The sequence below is a fragment of the Psammomys obesus genome, unplaced genomic scaffold, assembly GCF_907164565.1.
Source record: "Psammomys obesus unplaced genomic scaffold, mPsaObe1.curated_primary_1811, whole genome shotgun sequence".
In the NCBI taxonomy this organism is placed as follows: Eukaryota; Metazoa; Chordata; class Mammalia; order Rodentia; family Muridae; genus Psammomys; species Psammomys obesus.
This window is the reverse complement of record NW_026590681.1, coordinates 180,847-205,215: the sequence shown is the minus strand read 5'-3', so window position 1 is coordinate 205,215 and position 24,369 is coordinate 180,847. Positions and strand designations below refer to the sequence as shown.

Below are 24,369 nucleotides of genomic sequence, written 5' to 3'. Positions count from 1 at the left end.
ATATCTTAGATTGCATCAGAAAATTCATAGAGGTGAGAAACCATACAAATGTGTTGCATGTGGTGAAGTGTTTTCTTACAGCTCTTGTCTAAGAAAACATCAGAAAACTCATACTGTGGAGAAAAGTGTCTTTAGTATATAATGTAGCATATGTTTTATCCTGTTATAATAATTTTAAAAGTGTCTGGTTTTTCTAACCCAGCTAGCTGCCAAATAAGTGAGATTTATTCAACAAGTTTTAAGCACAACTAAGGCACTCATCTTTCTAACTCTCTATGATACTTTAACTACTTCCTAGCCATATGCCCCAAGTTACTTGCCATTCTCAGTCTCATCTTGGCTCTGCTATATCGGTCCGTCATCATGGAGAAACTCCCATAGCGACTTCTCTTGCACCCTCTCCTTTCTCATGGCCAGCTCCTCTCTTAACCCCTGGCTGGCTACTCTTCTCCATCATTGGCTGTTCAGCATTTTGTTAACCAATCAGATAATTGGGGGGCATTGTTTACACCACATTGATACAGGAGATGGTTCAATTCATTACAAAGCCCATGTTCAGACTGTAACCAGATCTTGGCACAAAAATCAGCATCTGAATATACAGCACAGGAGACCAACCCTCAACATTATCCAAGCTATGTCCTTGGGGAACACTGCAGACTACGTACTAGAAAATCAGTGTGAACATGAGAGAACCCTTTTAAGTAACATTCAAATCTTAGAAAATACTAAAAGCTGTGGAAAATTTCTGAAAAATGCAACAATGTGGAAACATTTATTTAAATATTAATAGTTTTTTTAATTTTAAATATTTTATAATGAATACAAAATGGAGAAGCCCAGTGAATGTGTTGCATTTCCTTGAGACTGGTACATTCCATTCTGAATGGCAGGTGTCTAAGACAGGAAATAAAACCACTCAAAATAGCTTCAAGAAAGTCCCTGAATATGACAGAATTCAGTGCATTTAACATTCATGAAGAAGGGTGGATTTCTGTGACTTTGAGGCCAGGCTGGTCTACAAAGTGAGTGCAGGATAGCAAACTACACAGAAAAAAACCCTGTCTTGAAAAACCAAAAAGAGAGAAAAACTTTCATGAAGAAACACATCAATTATGCTCTTTAGATGGGGTTTTAACAAACTGAGCCACAAAGGCAGTTCACCTTTTAACCTTTTGGTATGCCTGCAGGTGTGCCGTGCGTTCCAGCAGTCTAGTATACATAAGCTGTATCCCATGCTATGCTGTAGTTTTTTGATAGCAATTATCTTTGAGTTTCTTTTTTTCCCCTGTAATCAGCTCCTTCCCTGTAATCCTGTCAAGTAACCCTAATAAAGCTCATTGGTTCAACAAGATGAACTTCAGTGCATCCATATTCTGTTTTCAGTTCCCATTTTGGGTGAGTAGATGCATATGTATTTTGCGTCTTCACAGGAAACAACTGTCATGCAATGTGTGCTAACCCTGTTCTTCGTTCTTCCAAACTGCTGTACACCAGAAAATTGAAATTAGAGAAAACAGTTGAGTCAACTCAATTAAGGAAGATTGTGCTTATTTCTCCAAGCTTGCTGCCATAGAAGTACCTGGTCTTGTTAAAAGGGCTCAACACAGAATATGTGAGTGTAATTTTTATTCACCTGATTTACTTGTCTTGCATGCTTACTGCCTCTGGTACTTATTGCCTCTTACTAAACTAGGCCTAGTGCTGGAAGCTTCTACGCTCCATACAATCTAATCTAGGTCTAGAATGTTTTCAGCCTCTTAGACTTACTGCTGAGCTCACCCTTTCTAGCTCTCTCTGAACTATTGCTGATTAGTTTAACTCAGCTGTCCTGGCTTAAACTCCTTTTATTCTGGCATCTCTCTTGGCCTCTGAATTGCTGTGCCTGACCTCAAACTAACTCTAGCAATTTGTTCTAATCTGCTGGTTCTTTCTCATACTCTGGCTTAATCTGTCTTCACATTAGTTTAATAAGCATCTTTTTAAAGGTTCTATTGGCTCTTTCTACAAGTGCTTGACCTTTAGGATTATGTGGAATACCCGTAATGTGCTTTATATTGTAATATACAAAGAATTGTTTCATCTTATTGGATACATATGCGGGAACATTATTAGTGTTAATTTGTTCAGGTATCCCCATAATTGCCATTATTTCTAATAACTGTGTAATTACACAATCAGCCTTTTCAGAACTTAAAGCAGTCACCCATTGAAACCCTGATTATGTGTCAATGATATGGTGCCTTTGTTTTTGATATACCTATGTTTTCCAAATTCTGCAAAAACAAAATAACAACAACAAACATCTGCCAGATTTCAATTTGCTTGGTACCCCTAGGGTTACTACCAGCAGGTAACAGAATTTGGTTATATAGAGAACATGTAGGACATTTTTTTATTATTTCTTTGGCTTGTTGCCAAGTGATAGAAAATGTTTTCTTTAAACCTTTCCCATTAACATAATGTTTCTTACAAAATTTGGAGGCTTCTAACACATTCCCTACCTGTAATTGGTCAATTACCTTATTTTCTTGTGCCAATTGATATGACAAACCTGTATGAGACCAAATATGAGTAATATATAATAGACGGTTTCTCCTTCTGACATCACGTTGTAATCACAAGAACAAATTCAGCAGTCTTTATAGGCAAAACAACTCTCTATGCATATAAAGAATCAGTAATGATATTAAGAGATTCAGGAAAGTCTAAAGATAACATAAGCCTTGCATACATTCTGATTTTTGAACTGAGGTATATGGACTTTTGATCACCTCGCTTACTTTGTCTGACTAAAAACCTGCCATCCCCTTCTTGTTTGCATCAGTATAGAAGGTGGTGCCTATGGAATTGCTTTTCTCTTTACGATACGTGGAAGAATCCAATTAGTTCTTTTTATAAAAGGAATACGTTTGCTTTTAGGATATTTATTATTAATTTCTTCCAAGTAGTTACAAGCTCTATGCCAGTCTTCACTGATCTCCCACAATGTCATGATGTCAATATTAGTAAGAGGTACAATAATTTCGGCTGGGTCTGTTCCTGAAAATTGATGTAGTCTTATTCTACCTTTTACAATTAATTCAGAAATCTTTTCAATATATATCTATAAACTGTGTATTCCTATAAACTATGTATAAATCTTCTGAGGTGGCCAATCTGGATTCCAAGACTTTTGGGAAAGTATACTGACATCAACTCCTGTCCAGCAAACATTCTCTTTCAACACCATTCATTTCTACCATTTATTTGGGTTCGGATTGTTAACCACTGTTGGCCAGAACACACGTTTTCCAGTACTCCCAAAAGCCACTGTCTTTTCTACTGGAGAGGCCTTGTCCTTGATGTAAGGAAACAGTAACTGCTGAGCAGTTCTCTTCCCTGAGTTATTTTGCATCTCCTTTTTTACATACACCATTATTTTAATTTTTTCCTTGCAATCCCCATCTATGATACCTGGATATACAATAAATCCTTCAGAAGTTAATCTACTTCTTCCCTGGATTATTCCTACTGTCCCTGAAGGTAAAGGACCATAAATACCAGTGGTTATCTTGTTTCATTCAACCTTTGGGGGTAGTGTAAGAGGCATACCTCTGGCCAGATCCAAAGCTCCACTACCTTCAGTAGTATGCATTAGATCATCAGCACTTAGTATTGATTTTCCTGCCCACTTGGTACCTCCTGGCTGACTGAGGGAAGATTGTCGCATTGTTTGTTTTAGGGGCTCAAGCTGACAGTCCCTTTGTGGCTGGTAACCTCTTACTGGTGGCAAGAGGTTACCTTGTATGTCTCTTTTGGACTTACAATCCCTAGACCATTGTTTTCCCTTGCCATATGGCTACAAAACCTGGAAGCTTTTGCATTCCATTGCAGCCAGAGACTGCCTGTTCTCTTCTACAGACATCATTTTCTTCAGAATCAGTGTGCCTACTATTTTGACCTCTGAAGCTTCTAGTGTTACAGTTGCTATAGAAATGGCCAAATTCACCGCAATTATAACTCCAGGCATTTGATTTCCAAGATTTCTAGCTATAGCTTGTCCAATGATACTGGCATTATGCTCCTGAGAGCCAGTGTCAGTTGTCTCTCTTATCTATTCATCTATTGGGGCTCCTCAAGCTTTTTTTTTTATTAATTACACTTTATTCATTTTGTATCCCCCCATAAGAACCTCCCTCCTCCCCTCCCGATCCCACCCTCCCTCCCCTTTCTGCATGCATGCCCCTCCCCAAGTCCACTGATAGGGGAGGTTCTCCTCTTCTTTTTTTTATTATTTTTTTAGGATTTTTTTAATTTTTTATTAATTACACTTTATTCATTTTGTATCCCCCCATAAGCCCCTCCCTTCTCCCATCCTGATCCCACCCACCCTCCACTTTCTGCATGCATGCCACTCCCCAAGTCCACTGATAGGGGAGGTTCTCCTCTTCTTTCTGATCTTAGTCTATCAGTTCTCATCAAAAGTGGCTGCATTGTCCTCTACTGTGGACTGGTAAGGCTGCTCCCCCCTCAGGGAGAAGTGATCAATGAGCAGGGCAATCAGATTATGTCAGAGGCAGTCCCTCTTCCCATTACTATGTAACCCACTTAGACACTGAACTGCCATGGGCTACACCTGTGCAGGGGTTCCAGGTCATCTCCACGAATAGTCCTTGGTTGGAGTATGAGTCTCTGGGAAGTTCCCTGTGTTCAAATTATCTTGTTCTGTTGCTCTCCTTGTGGAGTTCCCGTCCCCTCCAGCTCTTACTATTTCCCACTTCTTACATAAAATTCCATTCACTCTGCCCATCAGTTGGTCATCAGGCTCAGCATCTGCTTTGACAGTCTATAGTGCAGAAGATTTCAGAGGCCCTCTGTAGTAGGTTTCAAGGTTGTTTCCTGTTTTCTTCTGGCTTTCAGAGGCCCTCTGTAGCAGGTTCCGAGGTTGTTTCCTATTTTCTTTTTCTTCTGATGTCCATCCTCTTTGCCTTTCAGGATGGGGATTGAACATTTTAGTTAGGGTCCTCTCTTTTGCTTAGTTTGTTTAGATGTACAGCTTTTAGTGGGTTTATTCTATGTTGTATGTTTATATGAGTGAGTATATACCATGCGTGTCTTTTTGCTTCTGGGACAACTCACTCAGGATGATTCTTTCCAGGTCACACCATTTACCTGCAAATTTCATGATTTCCTTATTTTTCATTGCTGAGTAATACTCCATTGTATAGATGTACCACAGTTTCTGCATCCATTCTTCAGTTGAGGGGCAACTGGGCTTTTTCCAGCTTCTGGCTATAACAAATAAAGCTGCTACAAACATAGTTGAGCAAATGTCCTTTTTGTGTACTTGAGCCTCTTTTGGATATATGCCTAGGAGTGGTATGGCTGGATCTTGAGGAAGCGCTATTCCTAGTTCTCTGAGAAAGCGCCAGATTGATTTCCAGAGTGGTTGTACCAGTTTACATTCCCACCAGCAGTGGAGAAGGGTTCCCCTTTCTCCACAACCTCTCCAGCATGTGTTGTCCCTTGAATTTTTCATCTTGGCCATTCTGATGGGTGTAAGGTGAAATCTCAGGGTTGTTTTGATTTGCATTTCCCTAATGGCTAATGAGGTTGAACATTTCTTTAAGTGCTTCTCTGCCATTCGATATTCCTCTACAGAGAATTCTCTCTTTAGCTCTGTTCCCCATTTTTTAAGTGCATTACTTGGTTTGTTGCTTTTCAGCTTGTTTAGTTCTTTATATATATTGGATATGAGTCCTCTGTCAGATAAAGGGCTGGTGATGATTCTTTCCCAATCTGTAGGCAGTCGCTTTGTTTTGATGACGGTGTCCTTTGCTTTACAGAAGCTTTTCAATTTCATGAGGTCCCATTTATTGATTGTTGCTCTTAGAGCCTGTGCTGTTGGTGTTCTGTTCAGGAAGTTTTCTCCTGTACCAATGAGTTCTAGGGTATTCCCCACTTTTTTTTCTAGCCAATTTAATGTGTCTGGTTTTATGTTGAGGTCTTTGATCCACTTGGACTTCAGTTTTGTGCAGAGTGATAAGTATGGATCTATTTTCATTTTTCTACATGTAGACATCCAGTTGGACCAGCACCATTTGTTGAAGATGCTATCTTTTTTCAATTGTATGGTTTTGGCATCTTTGTCAAAAATCAGGTGTCCATAAGTGTGTGGGTTTATTTCTGGGTCTTCTGTTCTATTCCATTGATCCACCATTCTGTTTCTATGCCAGTACCATGCAGTTTTTATAACTGTTGCTCTATAGTACCGCTTGAGATCAGGGATGGAGATACCTCCAGAAGATCTTTTATTGTAGAGGATTGTTTTAGCAATTCTCGGTTTCTTGATATTCCATACGAAGTTGAGAAATTTTCTTTCCAGGTCTGTAAAGAATTGTGTTGGCAATTTGATGGGAATTGCATTAAATCCGTAGATTGCTTTTGGTAAGATGGCCATTTTTAGTATGTTAATCCTGCCAAGCCATGAGCATGGGGGATCTTTCCATCTTCTCATATCTTCCTCTAATTCTTTCTTCAGAGACTTGAAATTTTTTTCATACAAGTCTTTGACTTGCTTGGTTAGGGTTACACCAAGGTACTTTATGTCATTGTGGCTATTGTGAATGGTGTTGTTTCTCTAATTTCTTTCTCAGCCCTTTTGTCTTTTGTATACAGGAGTGCTACTGATTTTTTTTTAGTTAATTTTGTATCCAGCCACTTTGCTGAAGGTGTTTATCAGCTGTAGGAGTTCCCTGGTAGAGTTTTTGGGGTCACTCATGTATACTATCATATCATCTGCAAATAGTGATAATTTGACTTCTTCCTTTCCCATCCGTATCCCCTTGATCTCCTTCAACTGTCTTATTGCTCTAGCAAGGACTTCCAGCACTATGTTGAAGAGATATGGAGACAGTGGGCAGCCTTGTCTTGTCCCTGATTTCAGTGGGATTGCTTTAAGTTTATCTCCGTTCAGTTTGATGTTGGCTATAGCCTTGCTGTATTTCACCTTTACTATGTTTAGATATGTGCCTTGTATCCCTGATCTCTCCAGTACTTTAAACATGAATGGATGTTGGATTTTGGCAAATGCTTTTTCAGCATCTAGGGAGATTATCATGTGGTTTTTTTCTTTCATTTTGTTAATATGGTGGATCACATCGATGGATTTCCATATATTGAACCACCCCTGCATACCTGGGATGAAGCCTACTTGGTCATAGTGGATAATATCTTTGATGTGTTCTTGGATTCGGTTTGCAAGTATTTTGTTAAGTATTTTTGCATCAATGTTCATAAGGGAGATTGGCCTGAAATTCTCTTTCTTTGTTGAGTCTTTGTGAGGTTTAGGTACCAAGGTGATTGTGGCTTCATAGAATGAGTTTGGTAATGTTCCTTCTGTTTCTATTTTGTGGAATAGTTTGAAGAGAATTGGTGTTAGCTCTTCTTTGAAGGTCTGGTAGAATTCTGCGCTGAAGCCATTTGGTCCTGGGCTTTTTTTGGATGGGAGACTTTTGATGACTGCTTCTATTTCTTTGGGGGATATAGGACTATTTAATTGATTTACCTGGTCCTGATTCAGCTTTGGTAAGTCAAATCAATCAAGAAAATTGACCATTTCATTTAGATTTCAAATTTTGTTGAGTATAGACTTTTGAAGTAAGTCCTAACGATTGTTTGGATTTCCTCAGTGTCTGTAGTTATGTGCCCCTTTTCATTTCTGATTTTGTTGATTTGGGTGGTCTCTCTCTGCCTTTTAGTTAGCTTGGCTAAGGGTTTGTCGATCTTGTTGATTTTCTCAAAGAACCAGCTCTTGGTTTCATTGATTCTTTGAATTGTTTTATTTGTTTCTAATTGATTGATTTCAGCCCTGAGTTTGATTATTTCCAGCAGTCTACTCCTTTTTGGTGCGTCTGCTTCTTCTTTTCCTAGGGATTTTAAGTGGGCCATTAAGTTGCTTGAATGAGCTGTCTCGAATTTCTTCTTGAAGGCACTTAGTGCTATGAACTTTCCTCTTATCACTGCATTCATTGTGTCCCACAAGTTTGGGTATGTTGTGTCTTCATTTTCATTGAGTTCTAGAAAGGCTTTAATTTCTTTCTTTATTTCTTCCCTGACCCAGCTGTCATTTAGTAACAAGTTGTTCAGTTTCCATGTGTGTGTAGGCTTTTTGCTATTTCTGTTGTTGTTGAAGTCCAGCTTTATTCCATGGTGATCAGACAGGATACAAGGGATTATTTCAGTCTTCTTGTATCTGTTGAGGCTTGCTTTGTAACCAACAATATGGTCTATTTTGGAGAAGGTTCCATGAGGTGCTGAGAAGAAGGTAAATTCTTTTGTGTTTGGGTGTAAAGTTCTGTAAATGTCTATGAGGTCCATTTGATTCATGACCTCTGTCAGAGATATTGTTTCGTTGTTTAATTTCTGTTTAGTTGACCTGTCCTTTGTTGAGAGTGGGGTGTTGAAGTCTCCCACTATTAATGTGTGGGGATCTATATGTGGTTTAAATTTTATCAATATTTCTTTTACAAATGTGGGTGCTCTTGTATTTGGGGCATAGATGTTTAGGATTGTGATGTCTTCCTGGTGGAATTTTCCCTTGATGAGTATGAAGTGTCCTTCCTCATCTCTTTTTATTAATTTTGGTTGAAAGTCTATTTTATCAGATATTACAATGGCTACTCCTGCTTGTTTCTTGGGTCCATTTGCTTGGAAAGTCGTCTTCCCACCTTTTACCCTCAGGTAATGTCTATCTTTGTGTCTTAGGTGTGTTTCTTGTATGCAACAGATTGCTGGGTTTTGTTTACGTATCCATTCTGTTAATCTGTGTCTTTTTACTGGAGAGTTGAGTCCATTGATGTTGAGAGAGATTAATGACCAGTGGCTGTTAGATCCTTTGAATTTGATGTTGGCTGTGGTCATAAGGTTGTGTGCTTGTTTGCTTTTTGTTTTGCTGTAGTAAGGTTAATTATTTCCTGTGTTTTCTTGACAGAAGCTAATTTTCTTGGGTTGTATTTTCCTTTTCAGTGTCTTCTGTAATGCTGGATTTGTGTGTAGATACTGTTGAAATTTGATTTTGTCACTGAATATCTTCTTTTCTCCGTCTATGAGGACTGAGAGTTTTGCCGGGTATAGTAGCCTGGGTTGACATCTGTGTTCTCTTAGAGTCTGCATGATACCTGTCCAGGCCCTTCTGGCTTTCATAGTTTCTGTTGAAAAGTCAGGTGTGATTCTGCTGGGTTTGCCATTATATGTTACTTGGCCTTTTTCCCTTGCAGCTTTTAGTATATTTTCTTTGTTCTGTATACTTACTGTTTTGATTATTATGTGGTGGGAGGATTTTCTTTTCTGGTCAAATTTGTTGGGTGTTCTGTAGGCCTCATGTATCCTTATTGGCTTTTCGTTTAACTTGGGGAAATTTTCTTCAATGATTTTGTTGAAAATATTTTCTGGGCCTTGGCGGAGGGAATCTTATTTTTCCTCTATTCCTATTATTCTTAGGTTTTGTCTTTTCATATTGTGTTGGATTTCTTGGACGTTCTGTGTCATGAATTTTTTGGATTTAACATTTTCTTTGACAGATACATCGATTTCTTCCATTGTATCATCTACACCTGAGATTCTTTCTTCCATTTCTTGTATTCTGTTGGTTATGCTTACCTCTGTAGTTCCTGTTTTCTTCCCTAAATTCTTCCTCTCCATTATTTCCTCCATTTGTGTTTTCTTTAATTTTTCTAGTTCTATCTTCAGGTCTTGAGTTGTTTTGTTTACTTCCTTCACCTGTCAGCTTGTGTTTTCCTTTTTCTTTTAGTTCCTTCAACTCTGTCTCTTTTATTTCTTTCAGTGATTTAATTATTTCTTCCCTGAAGGCCACAAGCTGTTTGGCTGCGTCTTCCCGTATTTCTTCACGGATGGCCCTAATCTGCTTGTCTTTATCTACCTCCATTTCTTTACGGATAGCCATGATCTGTTTGGTTTTATCTTCCTCTAATTCTTTACATATTTTATTTGTTTCCTCTATTATCCTCTTCATCAACATAGATGTAAGGTCATCTTCTTGATTTTCTATTATGCTGCATTGTTCAGGGTTGTTCGCCCCTGGACGGCTGGGTTCTGGAGATGCCATATTGCTCTGTCTCTTGTTGGTTGAGCCTTTATGCTGACCTCTACCCATTGGGCTGATTTAGGTGTTGGCTGTTAGTTTCTGTGCTTCCTGGAGTCCTGAGGTAGGGAGTATCCCCTTGGCTGGAAGATGATTTTTCCTGGAGTCCTTTTCTGCTTTTTGGTTATGGTCACTGTATGGCCAGTGTTTCTCAGGAGTTGCCACTGCTCACCTCAGGTTTATAGCCCTGAGTAGTAGCTGTGGTCTATGTTAGGCAGGGGGGATCTCCTCTTGCCCATAGAATTTCTCAAGACAGCTGCCCCACTGCTGGGTTTCTTGTTATAAATTTAGTGTGCCGCTGCTCACTAAATTTCCATGTACAGTCCTCTTGAAGAACCTGCTGATTCCCTAGCTGTGTGGTTTTCTCCCAACAGGGAAACTCAGTCTGTTATCCTGGGGTGCACAGTTCTGTCCGGGAACGTGGGAGGTGCACTCAGCAATCTCTGGGCCAGAGGCTGATTGCTCCACTCTGGACCTGGAGAATGTGCACCTAATTTGAGTTGGCGCCTGGGGGCACTGCTCTGGTCTGGAGGCTGGCTGGGATGGATCTCTGTCTGGGATGGCGGCTGCAGGCACTGCTCTGGTCCAGACGCTGTGGGTGCAGCCCTCTTGAAGGACCAGGGATTCCCACAGTTTTGACAGTCTAGCTAGGGATAACTGGTTGATCCTTGGCACAGTATTTGAGGGCTGCTGTAATGGTTCTCTGGCTTTTGTAAGTCTGAGGATGTAGCTGTGTGTCCCAGTGCCCTAAGGGAACTCAATAATGGCTGCACAGCACAGCACTCCTGCCTGCACTAGAGTCTGCATGAGTCCAGAAAGTGTTTTGGCGCTGGGTGTCCTAAGCGTTAGAGCTGCTGATCCCCTCTGCTTGGGGTTTCCTCCTGCCAGAGACACGCAGTCTGGTGTCCTGGTGCCCTGGTGCCCACAGTTCTATCTGAGTCGGCGAATCAGGCACAAAGGCAGGGCTCCGTGCAGGAGTCTGGGTCCAGGCTCTGGGTCCAGGTTGGCTCTTGGGGCACCCGCAGAACCTGAGTCTTTTCCAGGGGATGTCTGGGTAACCTGAGGTCGGTCCCAATTGTTTCCTGCTCCATGGGGTTATCTCTCGACTGGGAAATCCAGTCTATGTTGTTGTGGGCCCACAGTTCAGTCTGGGACCATGACCAGATCGCGCTGGTGTGTAGCTCTGGGCTGGCGACCAAGCGCCTGGCGGAACCGGGATCTCTTCCGCGGTTTAGCCGGGTGAGTTAAAGCTGATTGAATCCCCCACCGTGGGGTATCCTCTCACCTGTGAAACACAATCCCTTCTGTTTTATGGCCGCGAGTTCTGTTTGCGGTCACTGAGCCAATCCTGCTGTGCTGCTCCTCAGAATGAGAGTCCTCCCGGCGCCGCCATCTTGCCCCGCCCCTCTCCTCAAGGTTTTAATGGTCTAAGTGATCTGTTACATTCCATATTTGAATTTTCAAATGCCAAAATCTCTATCAATGACTTTCTGATTTCAGGATCTCTACAGCTATTGATGGTGGAAGTCAATCTCTGTAATATTCAGCAAAGGCTTCTCTAGAGCTTTGTATTACCTTAGTATAAGAGATAGTGTTTTTTGTTTGTTTTGTTTTGTTTTGTTTTTGCCCTGGTTCCTCAACCATGTCCCCCACGCTCTTAAACCTACAACATGACATTTTTTCAAGTATGACATTATCAGACTAGATTTGCTCTTGCAAATCAGCATAACACCTTTCACCAAGCAATTGGTCCTTAACAACATTTATCCCCCTTGCTCTATTACACTGTTCCATTTTCATGGCTTTGTCCCTCTATCACAATAACCAATGCAATTGCTGACAAGCTTCTAGACTAGCTGACACCAAACTCTTTCAATCTTGGGGAATAAGTCTGTTTTGCATAGCCCAATTATTTAATGCTGTTTAATGAATGGTGAGTACATCCCATACCTTAAAATAGACTCTTTAAACTGTTTTAAATCTAGCATGTCTATTGGATGCCATGTCAACTCATCATAAGCTTCACTACTATCCTTAGCAGGCATATGCTACACAAATACTGGAAAGGCTGATGGTGCCTGTATAGACCTAGACAACTCCTCTGGTAGTACACTTGGCGTGACAGGAACCCGATTACCCTGTACAGCCTCCTGCTCTTCCTGGTCCCTTGCCTTATTGAGGTGCTCTCTGTACCTTTTAGTGCAAGTGCATGGAGCAGGGCAGGATGGCAGCAGTCTTCCAGCCTAGTTTACTTCCCTCTTTCATTGTACAGGAAATTCCCTGTGTCAGAGACTGAATCTGAACCCTGTTGTTCTCCCAGTGGCTCCTTTTGTTTCCAAGCACATCACCCTCTATTCACAAACTCCCTAGGTGCACAGCCAACTCTGCAAGCCTTTCCAGCACATAGAATTGAGTGAATCTTCTGAGTTTTCAGCACTCCCCAAACTTTTTAAAAAATGATATATATAAAGACCAAAAAGTAAAACCAGAAAACCCCCTCTGGGAGAGAGCAAGAAAAGAGACCATCCAGCAGCAAAAGCCAGTTTTGCCAACCTCCTTAAACAACATTGCCAACCCATCAAAACATGATGATTCCTCCAATACATTAGAAGCTAAATTACCCTTATGCCTAAGCCACATTGGGTGCCACCTGTAGGCTTAGATTTTTCACCAAACCTACTTTATTTAGGGTTCTTACACACCTTTACCTCCCTTCCAACTTCCACCCCCTTAGGTAGGAGATTAGTAGAGAAAAGGCTGTATTACTCCTTTATATACTTCTTGCTGATTAGAGTCAATGGGTCTTTAGGGGATTACCAGACTCAGTTGTCAGAATAACAGCAGTCCAGTCCAAACACCTAGCAGAAACACAAGGTCAGCAAAAGCCACAAGACTCAGTTGGATCGCCCAGAGAAGCTCTCTGGAATGTTTCTCTGTAAAGTCAAGTGTCTAAGCCCAAAGATCTATACAGTGATGTCAGTCTAAAACGTGGTGTCTCACTATGCATGGGCCTCTATATATGTCCTGTATTCAGAGTTTATCCATGGATGTTCTGAGTTAGCCAAAGTCATGCCCCTCAAATGAGAGAGCTCACAGCAAAACATCATGTGCCCTCTCACAAGCCAACCAACAGCGAAACATCTTGTGCCCACCTTGCAGCAAAACACCACATGATCAAACTGAGTCCAGAAACTTCCACTTCAGAAAGTGGGTCAGGAGGGGCGGGGTAGGGAGCAACTAGCAGGGGCAGAGGAAAGGAAAACTGTAATCAAGATATATTGTAGGAGAAATATTTTTCAAAAAAGGGGGAGAAGACTATAAAACAATAAATATTTGTACGATAAATTACAAAAGGAAAACTTCTTGATAAAAATTATTCCTTTTAAAACACACTAAGAGGGAATCCAAGACAGTGGCCACCAGCGTGCACCATATCTGAGGGGCACAGGATCTGAAACTCTGAAATTGGTGAGTGGAGGGCAGCTGAAGCCAGAACATCCACATTGAGGCTTCTTGGGGAAGAGGGGACAACCCATGAGCTGGGACAGTTTGGATCCAGATCACCTGTGGACATCTCCGGGGACTGAGAGTGGCAAATATTCAACACCCCTGCATATCTCCTTGCCCCAAGCAAGGGTCTCCCTGCTCAGTGGAGGCGGCTAGCAGTGGCCTCTGCCCTAAGCACAGGCCTCCCTGGGTGGCTGAGGCGGCAGTGATCGCCCCATACACGAAATCTGACTGTCCGCACTCTGACTGAAATAGTACAGGCAGGCCTCCCAGGGCTGCAGCTGCTGTAGGGCTGCAGTGAGGCTGCGTGGGATGTGGCTATCCCAAGCAGGAGCCTCCAAGCTGGGTGAGACTACAGAGGCAGCTACCCCAAGTACAGGCCGCTCTGCCCAGTGGCCAAACACTGGTCACCACTGAGCTAACAGATCCTTTCCATTCTCATTTGCCCCTGTGGGCCAAAATCTGAGAATAGAGAACAGGGGGAAACCCTGGGCTTCCCGATTAAGCCTCCTAGCTAGTGAGTGCATCTTGAAGTGAGTGTGTGCAGAACCCCAGATCTAGGGTCCCTCTAACCTAGCAGCCAGACAATGGATCCCTCCCACTCATACCCCACTGTGGGCAACATAAGGATCCTTGAGACAGCGTTCTCAACATTGAAGCCCCTGTTCTGTGGGTCTACCAGTGGAGCCCAGGCAAACAATTCCTGGAGCTCAGACAAATCTGAATACCAGGAGAACAGTATGACAGGACTGTAGGCCACTGAGATATTTAGAGTACCTGTGCATGCTCATTGTGCCCACAAACAGCGCCAGCAACCACACCCCCTCCCATACTTGAGCTCTACCCTTCTAGGCATCTACACTCTTTAGCACCCTCTTGCTCCATGCACACTTCCACACACAAGTTTGTGCTTGTGCACATACACCTGCGACCTCCCTCCCTTAGCTACTGGTAAAACCACCGACATCCACTCTCAAACTGATGGGCCTCTCTCATCTTCCTGAAGAATACTCCAGACACCAGAGACAGACAGACCCAGTCTGAAGTACAGACTCCAGGAATAAACAGCAAAGGTTATGGATAAGCAGATGGATAGAGGTTGTCATAAGAGCACATTGAACAAAAACCAGGACAGCATGGCTTCACCAGCAGCCCACAAATAAATGGATATGCTAATTTATCAGAAACACAGAAAAATAATCTCATGTCTAGGCTTATCCAGTTCTTAGAGGCACATAAGAGGAAATGAACAAAGCTCTCAAAGAAATATAGGCAAATACAGCCAAACAAATAGAGGCATGGGGAGAGGCACAAGTAGAGGCATTAAGAGGAAAGGAACAAAGCTCTCAAGAAATACAGGCAAATAGAGCCAAACAAATAGAGGTGCAAATAGTGGCATATAGAGAGGAAATGAACAAAAAAAATAGAGGCCATGATGGAAAGACAAGAATCCACATTCAAACAGATGAAGGAAATGGTGCAAGACAGGAATACAGAATTAGAATCAATAAAGAAAACAGAAACAGAGAAATCCCTGGAGCTGGAGAACTTAGAGAAAAAGAAAAGATCAGAAACCAAAAAGGTAAGCTTCACCAACAGAATACAAGAAATGGAAGAAAGAATCTCAGATGATGAAGATACAATTGCAGAAATTGATACATCTCTCAAAGCAAATGTAAAATCAGGAAAGTCCCAAACAGAAAATACCCAAGAAATCAAGGCTGCCATAAAAAACAAACAAACAAACAACCCCCCTAAAAAACAAACAAAAAAAAACCAAACCAAAACAAAAAAAACCAAAACCGAACTCTGAGAATAAGAGGAATAGACAAAAAGAAGAAGAAGAAGAAGAAGAAGAAGAAGAAGAAGAAGAAGAAGAAGAAGAAGAAGAAGAAGAAGAAGAAGAAGAAGATGATTCCAGGCCCAAAGGTCCAGAAAATATTTTCAAGAAGATCATAGAAGAAAATTTTCCCAACTTAAAGAAGGAGATTTCCATAAACATACAAGAGGCCTACAGAACACCAAATAGACTAGACCGGAAAAGAAACTCCTCACATCACAAAAAAGTCAAAACTAAGTATACAGAACAAAGACTAAATATTAAAAGCAGCAAAGGAAAAAGGCCAAGTAACATATAAAGGCAGACCTAAAAGAATCACACCAGACTTCTCAACAGAAACTATGAAAGCCAGAAGAGCCTGGGGAGAAGTCATGCAGACTCTAAGAGACCACAGATGCCAACCCAGACTGCTATACCCAATCAACATAGATGGAGAAAACAAAACAATCCATAAGAAAACTAAACATAAACAATATCAGCCCAGCAACCCAGCCCTACAGAAGATACTAGAAGGAAAACTCCAATCCAACAAAAACAACCACACCCAAGAAAATACAGGATAACTTCACGACAAAAAAATAAAATAAAACAATCATTGAAACACAGTCACACCACCAACTCCACAATGTAAGGAACTCACTGGTCACTATTATCTAGCAACATCAGTGAACTCAACTCTCCAATAAAAAGACACAGAATAACAGAATGGTTGTGGAAACAGGATCCAACATACCGCTGCATCCAAGAAATACACCTCTGCAACAAAGATAAACACTACCTCAGAGTAAAGGGCTGGAAGATTGTTTTTCAAGCAAATGGACTCAGAAAACAAGCTGGGGTAGGTATTCTAATGTCTATAAAATAGACACTCAACCAAAATTAATCAGAAAAGATGAGGAGTGGCACTTCATTCTCATCAAAGGAAAAATCCTCCAGAGGACATCCCAATCCTGAATATTTATGCCCCAAATACAAGAGCACCTGCATTTGTAAGTGAAACATTATTACAGTTGAAATCACACATCGATCCCAACACCTTAATAGTGGGAGACTTCAACACTCCACTCTCACAAAGGGACAGAAGCTAAATAGGGAAATAATGACATGTACAGAGGTCCTACATCAAATGGACCTAAGAGATGTCTACAGAACTTTTCATTCAAACTCAAAATGCCTTTTCAGGACCTCATGGAACCTTCTCAAAAACTGACCAAGCCTCTACAGGTACAAGAAGATTAAAATAATCCCTTGTGTCCTATCTGACCACCATTGTGTAAAACTAGACCTCAACCCTAACAGAAATAACAAAACTCTACATACACATTGAAACTGAACAACTCTACTCAATGAAACCTTGGTCAGGGAAGTAATGAAAAAAGAAATTAGAGACTTCCTAAAATTCAATATAAATAAATAAATAAATGCACAACTTACCAAAACATATGGGGACATAATGAAAGCAGTGCTAAGAGGAAAGTACATAGCACTAAGTGCCACCCAAAGAAGTTGGAGATATCTCATACAAGCAACTTAACCTCATGCCTAAAAGCCCTAGGAACAAAAAGAAGCAGACACACCCAAGAGAAGTAGATGACTGGAAATAATCAAACCTCAAACTGAAATAAATGAATTAGAAACAAAGAAAACAATTCAAAAAATCAATGAGACCAAGACCTCCTTCTTTGAGAAAATCAACAAGATAGACTAACTAAATGACAGAGAGAAGCTATCCAAATCAGCAAAATCAGAAATAAAAAGAGGGACATAACAACAGACACTGAGGAAATCCAAACAATCATTAGGTCTTACTACAAAAGCCTATATGCCACAAAATTTGAAAATCTAAATGAAATGGACAATTTTCTTCATAGATTCCATTTACCAAAATTAAATAAATATCAGGTACATAGATTAAAATAATCCCACATATCACAAGGAACTAAAAGCAGTCATCAACCCCCCCCCCCCAAAGAAAGCTCTGGGCCAGATGGCTTCAGCACAGAGTTCTACCAGACCCTCATAGAAGAGCTAGCCCCAATTCTCTTCAAACTATTCCACAAAACAGAAACAGAGGGAACATTACCAAACTCATTCTATGAAGCCATAGTCAACTTGATACCTACACCACACAAAGACCCAACAAAAAAGAACTTCAGACCTATTTCTCTTATGACCATTGATGCAAAATGCTCAATAAAATACTTGCAAACTGAATGCAAGAACACATCAAAGATGTCATCACCATGACCAAATAGGCTTCATCCCAGGCATGCAGGGGTGGATTAACACATGGAAATCGATCAATGTAATCCACCATATAAAAAAACTGTAGGAGAAAAACCACATGATCATCTCCCTAGATGCCAAAAAAAAAACATTTGACAAAATCCAACACCTATTCATGTTTAAAGTCTTGGAAAGATCAGGGATACAAGGCACATATCTAAACATAGTAAAGGCAATATACAGCAAGCCTATAGCCAACATCAAACTAAATGGAGAGAAACTTAAATAAATCCCACTGAAATTAGGGACAAAGCAAGGTTGCCCACTCTTTCCATATCTCTTCAACATAGTACTTGAAGTCCTAGAGAGAGCAATAAGACAACTAAAGGAGGTCAAGCAGATACAAATCGGAAAGGAAGAAGTTAAAGTTTCACTATTTGCAGATGATATGATAGTATACATGAGTGACCCCCAAAATTCAACCAGAGAACTCCTTCAGCTGATAAACACCTTCAGCAAAGTGGATGGATACAAAATTAACTAAAAAAAAAAAAAATCAGCAGTCCTCCTGTATAAGAAAAATAAAAGTTCTGGGAAAGAAATAATGGAAACTACACCCTTTACAATAGCCACTAATAACATAAAGTACCTTGGTGTGACTCTCACCAAACAAGTGAAAGACCTGTTTGAAAAAAACTGCAAGTCTCTGAAGAAAGAAATTCATGGAGGTATCAGAAGATAGAACGATCTCCCATGGATTGGTAGGATTAACATAGTGAAAATGGCCATCCTGCCAAAAGCAATCTACAGATTCAATGTAATTCCCATCAAAATACCAACACAATTCTTTACAGACCTTGAAAGAACAATTCTCAATTTCATATGGAAAAATTAAAAACTGAGAATTACCAAAACTATCCTGTACAACAACAGATCTTCTGGAGGTATCTCCATTCCTGATCCCAAGCTACACTACAGAGCAATAGTAATAAAAACTGCATGGTACTGGCAGAGAAACATAATGATGAATCAGTGGAATCGAATAAAAGACCCAGAAATAAACCTGCATACCTACGGATACTTGATTTTTGACAAAGAAGCCAAAACCATACAATGGAAAAAAGACAGCATCTTCAACAAATGGTGCTAGTTTAACTGGATGTCTACATGTAGAAAACTGCAAGTAGGTCTTTATTTATCACCCTGCACAAAACTAAAGTCCAACTGGATTGAAGACCTCAACATAAAACCAGGCACACTAAACCTTTTAGTAGAAAATGTGGGGAAGAATCTTGACGTCCTTGGCACAGGAGACAACTTCCTGATCAGAACACCAACAGCACAGGCTTTAACATTAACAATCAATAAATGTGACCTCATGAAACTGAAAAGCTTCTGTAAAACAAAGGGAACTGTTACCAGGACAAAATGGCAGTCTACAGATTGGGAAAGGATCTTCACCAACCCTATATCTGATATATTTGGCTAATAGCCAAAATATACAAAGAAATTAAGAAGTTAAACACCAGCAAACCAAGTAATCCAATTAAACAATGGAGTTCAGAGCTAAACAGAGAATTCTCTGTAGAGGACTATCAAATGACAGAGAAATGCTTAAAGAAATGCTCAAGCACCTTAGTCATTAGGCAGATGCAAATCAAAACAACCCTGAGGTTTCACCTTACATCCATAAGAATGGCTAAGATCAAAACCAACACATGATGGAGAGGATGTGGAGAAAGGAGAACCCTCCTCCATTGCTGGTGGGAACGTAAACTTGTACAACCACTTTGGAAATCAATCTGGTACTTTCTCAGACAAGTAGGAATAGTGCTTCCTCAAGATCCAGCTATAACACTCCTAGGTATATACCCAAAATATACTCAACTATACAACAAGGACATCAGCCCAATCATGTTCATAGCAGCTTTATTCGTAATAGCCAGAATCTGAAAACAACCCAGATGTCCCTCAATTGAGGAATGGATACAGAAATTATAGTACATTTACACAATGGAATACTACTCAGCAATTAAAAAATCATAAAATTTGCAGTCAAATGGTGGGATCTAGAAAAGATCATCCTGAGTGACGTATCCCAGAAGCAGAAAGGAAATGGGATGGGCATCAGAAGAGGGAGAAAACAGTGAACAGGACAGGAGCCTATCACAGTGGGCCTCTGAACAACTCTACCTGGTAGATATTAAAGCAAATGCTGATAATCATAGCTAAACTTATAGCAGAGTGGAGGAAATCTTATGATAGAAGGTGGAGATAGAAAGACCTGGAGGCAACAGGAGTTCCACAAGGAGAGCAACAGAACCATAAAATCAGGGCACAGGGGTCTTTTCTGAGACTGATACTCCAACTAAGGACCATGTATGGAGATAACCTAGAATCCCTGCACAGATGTAGCCCATAGCTGCTCTCTGTCCAAGTTGGTTGCCTAGTAATGTGAACAGGGGAGCAGCCTTATCAGGCTACAGATGAAAACAATGCAGCCAGTCTTGATGAGATATGATAGGCTAGTGTCAGAGGGAAGGGGAGGAGGACCTCCCCTATGAGTGTACTTGGGGAGGGCCATGGGAGGAGAAAAAGGAGGGAGAGTAGGATTGGAAAGGGACAAGGGAATGGGCTACGGCTGGGATACAAATTGAATAAATTGTAATTAATAAAACAATAAAAAAATAAAACACACTAAGTCTCTTAAAATACAAACTTTTTAAACTGTGAGCTCCTGTATAATCCAAAATATCTCATATACTTATTCCATGAGTGAAGAATCAGGGTACAGTCAAGAATCTGAATAAAGTTAAACAAAATTTCTAACAGTGTTAATTAAATATATATATAGTAGCACAATGTCTTTCATTAGGACCACAAAGCATTTCATTACCTTCATTCATTTTACTCCATAACCCACAGCATGCACAGTTGTCACTAGTTGCTCTTTGTTATCATCACATAGTCTTGGGATCTGCAAATGCTGGGGACTTCACCAATTTTATTGGAAAATTTGGTAACCCTATAAAGTGATGCAAAGAAGAAAAATACCAGGTCCTTATTAGTATGTCCATGGAGGACTTGTTTAGAATTTCAAACTTAGCCCATCTGTGAACTCCTTGCTACCAAGAGAAATGGATTTTTTTTCCAATGGTTAATAAGGGCAACATGACAAGGATTGTGAATACCAATTTTGGAACATTAATGTTATAGATTTTCTAGAATAGGTTAGTTTGTGGAAGGAGATCCTAAGAGTGGACAGCACCAATTTATTGTGGAATGTATACAATTTACCCTTGTTCATGCAAATGTTGATTTCTCTAGCCCACTATTTGGTTTCAATCTGGACATTGCATTGTGATGTTTATTCTAAGCATCACCTGTCATAAATTTGTGTAAATATGCCACCATTTGTTTTCTGCATTGTCAGTAAAACAACCAGCCCATGCTGAGCAATGGAGAGAATGGGGAAGGGGGACATCCTGGTTTGGAGGGGAGGAGAAAGAAGCAAGTGGGAGGAGTCAGAAAGAGAGATTGGAGGGGAAAGGACTTGGAACCATCAGGAGAGATGAACTGGACCTAAGATATGACTAAAAGCAAGCATAATGTGGAAAATCTGAATGGGAGGAAGCTATGCGGGCTTAGACGTTTAGGATGAAATAACTATTATGCAGCATTGTGCTCTCTTTAATTAAATGAATCCTCGTCTGTGTGTTGTGATTTCGGTATACAACTGGTTTAGGAATTACAGCTGCTTAACTAAAAGATAAATCAATAATATTAATAATCAGCAACAGAGTGGACAGCACCAATTTGTTGGTCATGGTCCAAAGGGAATGAAAAAGGGAAAAGATGTGAATCGCAGCTACTAACATTCTCTGCTTCTTTGCCATGTGAATGTAATGTGACCCTTTATTCTTACTGAGCAGGGAAATAGAATAGACTTTGGAGAGAACATATGGAGAGAACAATGTGGGGGAGTTGGTGAAAGGGGATGAAGAAGGATCAAGTTGGGGGGAGGATAGAGGGAAAGAATGTGGGTTGAGAGAAATGTAATTGGTGGCAGGGGCATCTCTGGAATTAGTTAGCATCGTAGGACAATGGAAACTCCCAGGAGTCTATGAGAGTGACCCTGGCTAAGACTTCTAGCAATGAGAGATATGATGCATGAAATGGCCATCTCCTGTAAAAGGAAAAAACTTCCAATGGGGGGACTAGGACACTAACTCAGCCACAAAACCTTAGACTCACAAATTCTCTTACCAACAAGATATACAGGGTAAAGATAGACTATAACTAATGTCCAACCAATGACTGGCCCAGCTTGAGAACCATGCCATAAAAGACAGCCACAAACAAGGGAAAGTATGCCTTGTTTGTCTTTATAGGTCATTCTGACTTCAATAAGGGTGAATGTTTCTAGCTCCATCCTCCTTTTAATTAATTAATTAATTTATTTCTTTTGCATCCTGATCACAGGTTCTCCTCCTTTTCATATCACCTCCATGCCATACTTTCATACTCCTTTTCTTCTCAAAAGAGGATCAGGAAAATGGAGGCTTCCCATGAATATCAACCCATCTTGACATATTAAGCTGTAGTCAGGCTAAGTGCATCTTCTCATATTGTGACTAGGCAAAACAGCCCAGTTAGGGGAAAGGGATCCAAAAGTGGGCAACAAAGTCAGATACAGCTCCTGCTCCCATTGTTAGGATTCCCACACAAAGACCAAGCTGCACAGATGTTACATATTCTGTTTGGTGCTTCGTCTCTGTGGGTCTCTATTGAGACCCTGTTTGTTGGTCTTGTATGCTTTCTTGTGATGTTCTTGACATTTCTGGCTCCTTCAATTCTTCATCCCTCTCTTCCATGGAATTCCCCAAGCTCCGCCTAATGTTTGGCTGTAGGTCTCAGCATCTGTTTCCATCTGAAGCATCTCAGAAAACACATATGCTAAGTGCCTGTCTTGGAATATAGCAGAATATCACTAATTGTGTCCAGGGGTGGGCTCAGAGTTTGGCTTTTTGGATAAAAGGGTTCTCACAGTGACTACATTTATAAGTTTTTTTCTCTTGAATGAATTCTCTGATGTATTCTAAGAGATGATCCAACAGTAAAGGATTTCCCACATTTGCTGTATTATATGTTTACTCTTCTGTACATATTCTCTGATGTATCCTAAAAGATGAGGCACTTACAAAGGACTTGTCATTCACTACATTTGCAAGGTGTTATAGAGAGACTATCTTGTGTATTGTATGGATGTAGCACCTGTCAATAATAAATCCGATGGCAAATAACTTAAGCAGGAAATAGGAGGTGGGGCATTTGGTAGGGAGAAAAGATTCTGGAATAGAGCAAAGTGCAAGAGATTGGCCAGCAAGATGTGAGGAGAACAGATGCATGGTGCCTTACACACAGGTAACCAGCCATGTGGCAAAATGTAGCTTAATATAAATGGGTTATTTTAAGTTATAAGCTAGTCAGAGAAGAGCCTAGCTTATGGCCTAGGTGTTTGTAAATATATTTTGAGCCTCATGAGTTGTTATTTTGGGAGCTTGGGGCTGGGTGATAAAACTACACCCCCCAACAAGGTTTCTCTCCTGTACATATTCTCTGATGTACTCTAAGAAACGAGAAGCTTATAAAGGATTTGTCACATTCATTACATGTGTAATGCATGCTTTCTCTTATTTGTAAATGTTAGGCTTTAAATATTAGATATACTTATTTTATTTAGAAGTACCACAGATGTTATGTAGGTAGTGTAAAATCAGGAAGGCAGATGGGGATTGTCCAAGGAAAGGCAAGAAGAAAATAATGTTGTAAAGAGATAATGGAGTACTTGAATAAGAAAAGAAAGGGAGATGTAAGGTCAGGGTAACAAACAAACAAACAAACAAACTATAATATATATATATATATTTAACATGAAAAGTCTTTTGAAAATCCAAATGGAAACATACTACTTTAGAAGCTTCCTAAAACATATACATATATAAAAATAATTTAAGTGGAATCCCCATATAACAGAAGAGACAATGCCCCAACTAAATATCTTACAATATTAAATACAAGTTCCAGTTTTTTTAAAGCAAGACTGAAAATCAGCTGTGCAAATTCCAGTTGTTGTGTTGTTGGCCAAAGCACTCCTCTAGACACCACTGAACATTACAGGCTGTTGCCAATGAATTTAGATACAATCCACAGACTGTTGGTAAAGCCTTTTGCTGATAAAACAGTTTGAAGATAGATATGTCTTAAAACATAGGTAGTGCACAATAGTTCCTAACTAGCATTAGTAGGGTCAGAAGTTAATATGCATACTACCAAAGGAGAAAAGTAATCATTAACACCATCAGCTACAAACTCTTTGATGTATAAAAGCAACCTACCAGCAAGATACACTGGTACATTTGTGGCAGGAGAGCTATGGGAGTACCAAAGCACTTTCTGATTGTATTTAAAGCACACTTAATGCGATCCAGCCCATGAAAGCCACGGTTCTGGTAACCAAGGACCTGAGATGACAGGCCACTCTAGGGGAGTGGTTTCCAATCTTCCTGATGCTGCAATCCTTTAATGTAGCTCCTCATGTTGTGGTGACCCCCAACCCTAAAATAATTTTTCTTGCTACTTCATAATATAA

The 24,369-nt window shown here is 40.3% G+C and overlaps 1 protein-coding gene across 1 annotated transcript in view; it reads left to right on the top strand.

Moving 5' to 3' along the window:
- Window positions 1-381, top strand: part of LOC129677716 (zinc finger protein 883-like) — a 9,932-nt gene extending 9,551 nt beyond the window's left edge. The window contains exon 5 of the mRNA XM_055608355.1: window positions 299-381. Coding sequence (XP_055464330.1) covers window positions 299-381 — 83 coding nt within the window. The remainder of the gene's footprint in view (window positions 1-298) is intronic.
- The last annotated feature ends 23,988 nt before the right edge of the window (window positions 382-24,369 follow it).